Here is an 8,279-nt window from a genome sequence, read left to right on the forward strand (position 1 = left end):
CCCCCCCCCCCATCTTCAGAACTGGGAATGTCTTTCATCGCATGTTCTTTTTTTGTCTTTCCCTCCCTCGATTTCTTGCTTCCTCTGCAGCTCACCGGGTGCATTGAAACCCTTGCAGTATGACGTGCGTACCAGCCTCCCGACGACGTCGTTTGCCAAGGACAGATACGAGATGGCATACTCCGGGTTAGCCGCATCGTAATGAGACCCGAGGGCTGCTCACGCATAATCCACGCACAAGCGAAATAGGGCTGATGACGAGAAGCAGTCTAAAGCACACAATACCGGGGCCGCGACACAAACCGCTTCTGATGTGAGGGGTTCGCCGGTCACCAATGAAGATGCACCCGAAAAAGATGTAAGACTAAAAAGCCGAGNNGAGTGCGCCTGCCGCAGCAGACCTTTACACTCCGTAGCCCCTTGCCACATTCAGACAACCGCAAAAAGGCTCTGCCTTCTATCTCCCAGCATGCATCCGCCCCACCGAGGAACTTGCAGATATGCAACTGAGACACGTTGTCTTTTTAGGCATCGCACATGGGAGACTTCCATCGCACGATCGTTCGGAGGTGAGCTTATAATGACTTCCTTCGACGTTGTTTAACACGCATACCACGGCCAGCCTAACCCGTTCACAATTCATATCAGTCTACCCGTCAATTACAGACTATCAGCGCCCACACTTCCAGGCTCGGGCGAAAGCAGCACAAGTAGCCCCCCACCCCCCCTACGCTCCTTCACAGCTTAGCCAGCACGCTACCAAACGAGCAAATCTCGCACAGACCTGACACCATCGAGAGGCAGGCAGGAAGGGGCCAGCAAAGCGCAACACGTCATGCAGCTCCTCCCTTATGACCTCTGCCAAGACAGTATGATGTCTACTGCATCGAAGAGAACCGTTTCTGGAGGCGCACCGCCGACAAAACAATTTGAACTCCTCCTCATCACCGCAGGCCGCATGTAGGATACACTCCGCCAGCGGCGCAATTTTCTCCGCTATGAGGATAGACAACACGATGGGAACACAAATATACTTGTATAGACGACTCTTACCAGCAGCAGCGTTCACGTACTGTTAACGACAGTTGGGGCGCTAGGGATATGTCAAGTCCAAACAGTTGGCCGGGCTCCTGACCAACTCGCCAAACAGTGCCGAAGAGTGAACGGACGCGTGCCCCCCACGCCAGCGAATGGAGAGAGACGCGGCTGGCATCGCAGCATCTTCTCACCCAACGGCATTCAAACGTGTGAAGACATCCAGGACGGGTGGGGTTTGCACTCCAGAACAAAGCAGACAAGAAGATGACCACCCCAGTGGACCGTGTCCCCTCCCCCGGCTGATGGTTAATCGTATGCAGTCATAAAACACAGGTGGTAACGTCCCCTTCTTATCCTGACGGTATTATCATCCGATGTCATGGCAGAAAGGCATGCGGACTCCTTTGTATCCGGCACCTCTATCACTCCAGGTGTATCTCGCTTCTTTTCTCTCTCTCTCTCTATATATATATATAGGTGGATGTGTATGTGGAGTTTGTGTGAAGGCGTGGAGGCCGATCGATGGAAATAGCTACTTACCTTCGTTGGCCGGAGTATGGGACCTGGGCAGGTTCCGGCTGTGGTCCAGGCCACCTGCACGCGAAGGAGCCCCGCGCAGTACGTGATGCAGCAGATTATCCTTTGCTGAGGAGACCCGTATACACATCAACCCTTACAGCATGACGGTTCCCACCCCGTTCCACCATCAATCCTTAGGCAAGCCCCTACTACTTCAGGCTGTTTATACAGTTGCGCCCCATCTCCGCTTTCCTCTCATTGAGCAAAGGATGCCCCAACGACATGAAAGGGGCAGTGTGAGTCTCGTGCCACTGCGCCTAGTCGTGCGTGCAGTGGTGCAGATCCATCAATGTGAGGTGTGTCTGCACTGCGTATCAGACCGCTTACACCCGGCAAACAACATGAGCGCATGTCCGGAACTACCGCGACCATCCTGTCTAGACTAGGACTGCCTGAGACACGCACACGATCTCCGGGATCAGGGAAACGACGCACAGCAGCCCACGAGGCCGGGAGGGATGACGCCGCCTTACACTGGGCCAAGGAAACAACCTGTACGGAGTTACAGATATGCAGGCAGGGCTACCGAGCAGCAGAAGAAGAAGTATATTCACTACACTCACACCAAATGGAAACGCCCGGTTTCAACGCATGCACGCGACATCTTTCAGAGCGCAGAGCAGTTGTCCCTCTGCGAATGACGACAAAAAAAAGCCGAGTATTTGAACGCCCGCGCGCCCCATGAACAGCTGCTCCAAAGAAAATACCACATCTCTTTCGCAGTTCCTCTGCTTCAACTAGAATTCCGATATCCGCCTTTCACTAAGTCCGCGTGCACCCCGCAACTGAACTTCCTATAATCTTTCTATTTGAGCCGCGCCACAACTGTACCTGTTTTCCTGTTGCTGTTGCGAACTGCTCCGTCGTTCCCCCGCTTCCTCCCTTTCCTGGCTTTCTTTCTCTCCTCCCTACGTGTTGATTGAGTTGACGAGCCCCTCTCAGTTTCTTCATCGCTTGTCTCCGCAAGCGGCTCTGCAGCCACTGCTCGCCGGGCTCCCGCGGAAGCCTCTATAGCCCTACACAGAGCGTCGTCCTGAGCGGGAGTGCCCTGGGTCTCCCTTGAACCCGGAGAGAGGGGAGAGGGGGTTTCACCTGATAGTCTTCTGACAGATTTGCCGCCTTCCGTATGGAATGAAGCACGAGGACCCCCCCCATGTGAAGAGCTGTGAAAAAACGATGGTGTGGTCTCTGTTTTGTCCGCTTGAGATTGGACGAAAGACGACCCGGAAGAAAATTTCGACAGGCCTTTGTTGAGGCAATGCCGAGCATGATAAATGATGAGAAACGAAAAGACAACAAAACTGGCAAGGAGCGAAGCAGATAGCCGACTTCGCCCCCCAGCTGCAGTCAGGTGGCCAACCCGCTTGCGAATACGGTGACGACTCTCAGATTCACCCCGTCGACCAGTCAACGCGTAGTCGCCCGTTGCTGTTCTCCTAGGGGCTCGGTGGGATGATCCTGCAAGGGTGACGTGACGAGCTTGGTTGCCGTAGTGCACGCCGTGGCCCACTTCAGGCACACCGGCGTCTGATCCAGCAGGTGTAGCACCTGCTGGGTCAACCGATAAACTCCAGATGGTCTCCATTTTCGTGTGGAGCTCTTCTTGTTCCCTTCTCCGCCAGACCCGTTGATAGCACTTGTTCCTGATCTGTGAAAAGAACTGAGGTGCAGAAGTGCCGCCAGAGAGAAGAAACCGACGAGCTCTCACACGGTGCCCGAAGACGTTGACCGTAAGGGCTTGTAACAGTCTTACCCAGTGGACCTCCAGGCGGGAAGCAGAGCTCCTAGAGAGCTGACGGGGGATGGCCTGAACGTCAGCAGAACTACGGACGTTAGGAGAAAACGCCTGGAGACAGCTGATGACTTCTGCATAGTTCACGTGGAGACCCACTGACAAGGAGGAGAGAAGAGAAAACGGATGAAGATAACAATCCTGACATGGCAACCGACTTGACTAATCAATCCCTACAGCTGATGGTGCTCGCCACCACTGATTTTGCAAGGAGATACAAGCAGCAGCCTCAGTCACTGCATCTCGGAGAAAATACGGGCAAATGATCGAGCGAAAAGAGGGGGGTTAGTCGGTTCCCGGTGACAAAGCGAGAAAGACTAAGAAATGAGAAAGGGTCTCCTTTCATCCTGTTGAAGCAAGATATACCCCTATGACGCACAATCTGGAAAGCGGTCGCCCGTCGGAGATCGAGGGACCGACCGAGCGCCGTCTTTGTGAAGACTGAGGCGAGTCACGGGATGCCAATAAAACTTCGATTTCGTCAGAGCTCTGACGAGAAAACAAAAGAAAGAGGCTTATCTCATATAGCACCCCAAAAAAACAGATTTGGGACGCACTGGGCCGCACTGACGCAGGGGCCTGTGTCCGTCATCCTAGACTCGGGCTCATCCCCAGCGGATATCCAGCCCCGCTTTCTTTGCACAGCAGCTTGGGGAGACACTTGAGGCACTACCGACTGAGAACAGCGAAGCTGATTTCAAAGACTGGCTGCTAACATAGTTCGGCGAACCATAATGGCATTCCCGGGCCCATTCCCACAAAGCAAAGTTGTCCGCGTCCACTACGAAAGCAAAAGTTGGCCTCTCAGTCGGGAAGCCTGTTCCAATGCGGAAGCTGCTGTCCTGGGACAGGGTCCGAAAACTCTCAAGTCCCGGACAACCTCTGACCAGCTCGGTGTGTCGAGCTAGGAGGCTGTTAGGGAAAATCACAACGGCCCCGAACGCTTGCTTTGCATGCAGTGCCCGCAAGTGTAAGGAGGAAGTCAACGAGAACATGGAAAGAAAGATATGTCTGTCATTAAACAATAAGTCCACAAGTGTATTTGAAAGCTCCTCTTCGTCAAGGTCTTCTCGCCCCGTTCTCACCATGTCCAACAACGTTTCTTTCTTTTTTGTTTCTCTATACGCGATGCCGTTCCACCTTTTCCGCTGATTCAACTTAGGCGGGCTGACAGGGAGAAACGAATGGAGACAGACAGTCAAAGAGATCTACAGGTGAACTCGACTAGTTGGTTAGCTCTCGTGATCTTCTGTCCAACTGCCGGCCTGGCGTTTCTCTCTCATCCAGGACTCGATTTTCTTCTCCAGAGGAAGATGATTTGCAGGTGCGGGTACGAGCAGGTAAGAAGGGGTCTTAGACTGCTTTTGCATGCGGCGTATCTGTCCGTTCACTCATGCATTCGTCATACGCCTTCCTCGTCTTCTTTTTAATCTGTCAGGTCTCTTGTCTTTTCCGTCAGTTATCTCTTTGTGCGCTTCTCCGCCTTCTTCTGCCGCCTTGCAAGAGGCTCCTTTTGTTTCAGCGAACGCACTGCCTTCGCTTCTTTCTTCTTTGGCTTCACCCCCATGGTTCTCCATCAGAAATGCCTCTCAAATGTATCTATGTAGATGGACATATATAGATCGAAGTCTTTTTTTTCGTTATGATCGTTGCGTCAGCAAGGGGGGATGAGCTTGACTGTGAGAACCGTAACTTCATCACGCTCGCCTTTTTTTCCCTAGGGACAATTTCCAAGGTGTCTTTAGCTCAGGCTGGCTGTTGGGCTTTTCTGAGTGCTGCCCAGGGTCTTGGTAGGCACTGAACTTCGGGAGGCTGCTTGGCTCTATTACTGCGGCGTGACCGCACCTCCTAGGTTCTGACCTGGGAGGGACACTCTCTGCATCTTCTTCCCTTCTTCAGTGTAGGGGTGCTCCTCACTTTCCTGCACCTCCTCTCTGACGTCCTTTGCCCAGGGGGACGGGGGGTGGTGGTGTTTGGTCATCTTCTTCTCTCCAGGTGAGCAAAGGGCGGAGAAAAGAAGAGGAGACGCCTTGCTTCAGATGGTCTTTCCTTCGCAGTTTTCTTGTCTCTTCTTTTTTCTCATTGCTTTACCTCGCTCTCTCTGGCCATGTCTTACAACCTTCTTGTTGTCCCTCCCCCTATTAGCCTTCACTAGGAGGCCCATATCTCTCTGATGCGTGTGTCTACGTCCAGTTTGGATGACCCACCACCACGTCCCCGTTCACCTGTGGGGGGGAATGCCGTCAGAGGGGAGGTGAAGGAAAAGAGTGAGGAGCAGAATCGGGTTCCTTAGTGTTGAGGAAAGCTAACTTCTCGATCTGGTTCGATGGACAGAGTGCAAGGGTCGACTCCTCTCTCTCTCTTCGTCGTTTCTGCAATCACCTTCCTTTTCCCTCTGATTTAGAGAGTCGTAGAGCCTTTCGTCGGCCATGGTATATTCTATCATATATCTGCATTTCGTAGAATGAGTCCCTTCCTTACTAGCTACGCATGTAGAGAGACAGAGGGTGGGTGGTATAAGAGCCCCACCTTCTCCATTCTATATGATAGTAGCCGTTCTTATCACTATTGCTGCAATGAGTATGATGAGAACACCCGCCACATGGAATAAGCTTGTATGATGAGAGCATTCTCATGCGTCGTTTCTCAGCCAATCCGTCAGCGGCCCAGCCCTCCCTTCTCTCTGTCTCACTTGGTTTACTGTATTGGGAGGGAAAGAGGGAAGGAGATTCGCAGCGGAAAATTTGTGTGTATGGGAACCAAGTCGCTCGATTGTCGCTGTCTATGTGTTTCTCCAAACCGAACCACCAACGTCCAAGGAGGGCAGTACCGAAGACGTTTCTCTCACTCTAGAGCGGCGTGCCGACCAGTTCCCCGGTGTCGGCAGTACTACCGTGGCCTAACAATTAGATCGCCTAAGAAGGAATAGAGTGCCGGGCGAAATATCAGCCGAGTAGGCACATTCGACGCTGACAAAAGCAACAGATTTTATCTATCGACTACCTTTGGGGTGAAGAGAACTGTATGTGCCCCAACTACAGCCGGCACGGTGGCGGTCGTTTCTGTACGGTATCTCTTCTTGCACACGATTGTATTGTAAGCCTGCGCCGACTTTGCCAAAAAGTTGAGAGTTGCATAGAAACTGAGACGCGCCGTCTCTCCAGACACTCCAGTTGCTTCACTGGATATGTCTCGGTGAAGGAAGCCTGGCTCTACACGCTCGGGTCCGACACCGGAGGCCTGGAAGTGGATTCTCAGAGACAAGTGTCGTCCCTTTGTGGGGACAAAAGGGAGAGGCGAAGAAATGTGAGGAGGCGGACACCGAATCGAGAAAGCTGGGAGAAGAAGACAAGAAGGGGGTTTGGGGAAGACTGTTGGTAGTAACGGCTGGCAGTGTCCAAGTTTATGAACATACCTCGGGCTCGGCCTGTTTCCCCCGCCCCCTCGTGGAAGGACTTTCTCGACAACATCTGTATCTCAGAGAAATAACAGAAAAGACAGGAGAAGGGAGGAGACGGCTGCGTTGTAATGACACCTCACCGCCCTCACACAACGCAGGGCCCTCAGATGCAGCCACCTGGAGGAAAAATGACCCTCCAACACAAAAGGGGACTCCCACCCGCGCAAAGTCCAATCTCGTTCACAGACGACCATTGAAGAAACCTCCTTCTGTACATACATATGTAGTCGCGCTACAGTCATATGCGGGGTGTACATGCATTCGCTGCACCGAGACTGGAGCACACATATACAGATAAGAGACAAGTGTCAGCGTATGTGCATGAAAAAGCATTACGTATGCGTCTCAATGCATATGAATGTATTTATTCACAGGTGACAGAAGATAGAAATGCCGATATGTTCTCTAACCGCAGCTGTCTGGATATGTATGTGTCCCCTGAGCATCTTCATGCGTCTTCACGTACACACACACATATGTGACAGCAACAACGGAACGACAAGCCGTGGCGGGGTTTCCTGATCTGCCTTTCTGTGAAGAAAAGGAGGGAGGTTAGGCAGCATCACTGATCGAGTAAGAGGAGTTAGGTACATAACTAGTAAGGGTGCACAGAACAGGAGTCCAAACCACTATCGCGTAACATGGACATCCCTGTTTTCACCCGTTCCCACGTTCTTCACTCTTCTGATCAAGAGGAGCAAGCAGCTCTCAATCACTGAAGTGCCGCAGCTGTTTGTACGGGGAAAAGCGAAGTGGAAGTAGACAGAATAGGTATGTCGGAATAAGTCTAGACATAGGTGTCCACGCACTCATGCTTGCTATGCTGTTCGCCTATATCATCAACTGAAGAGCGTGAAAAGCGGGGACGGCCGAAAGAGACTCGCCAGTTCCCGTTTGTGTGACTCCTCGCAAACGGTAGCAAACCACGGCGAAGTACGAGTAGTGAAAGAAGACAGAAAACTCCCCCGGGTTCGCCCGTACAGTGGAAGAGTTGGCCACGCTGTTTGTGTACACTAAACACCTTTCAGAACGTAACAGGAAGGGGGTGACTTTGACTACCGCCTAGATTTGTGTTGGGGTATGCGCAGAGATCTATGTGTGGAAACAGAAGCGCCACAAAGAAGAAATCCGATGCCGCAAGGAGCACTGTCTAAATTTCTGCTGCCTGCATTATCGCACCCGGCGGCGTCTCACTACTGCTCGTCAGAGCCACGGATCGGTGCAACTTTACAGGTATGCGTCCCCACGCACCTGCGTGTCGGGTTCCAGTGACACTTGGAGCTCCACTCCCGCTACCGACGGTCACTGCTCCCGCCAAGTGTAGTGGAAACCAAGGTTAGAGAAAGGTGGTAGAGGCTACTTTCTACGTACGCGGCAATTTAATAGACACTCTCTTGGTAAAGCACTTAC

General features: G+C 52.4%; 1 protein-coding gene across 1 annotated transcript; it reads right to left on the reverse strand.

Moving 5' to 3' along the window:
• Positions 1-90: 90 nt before the first annotated feature.
• Positions 91-4,659, reverse strand: CSUI_001480 (uncharacterized protein; the record flags this gene model as incomplete). The annotated part of the gene is made up of 3 exons (XM_068061686.1): positions 2,449-4,659; positions 1,579-1,683; positions 91-215 (listed from the first exon to the last, which is right to left on the reverse strand). Coding segments are annotated over exons 1-3 (984 nt in total), but the record flags the coding sequence as incomplete, so codon positions are not given.
• Positions 4,660-8,279: the final 3,620 nt, after the last annotated feature.

The sequence above is a fragment of the Cystoisospora suis genome (assembly GCF_002600585.1).
Source record: "Cystoisospora suis strain Wien I chromosome Unknown contig_592, whole genome shotgun sequence".
In the NCBI taxonomy this organism is placed as follows: domain Eukaryota; phylum Apicomplexa; class Conoidasida; order Eucoccidiorida; family Sarcocystidae; genus Cystoisospora; species Cystoisospora suis.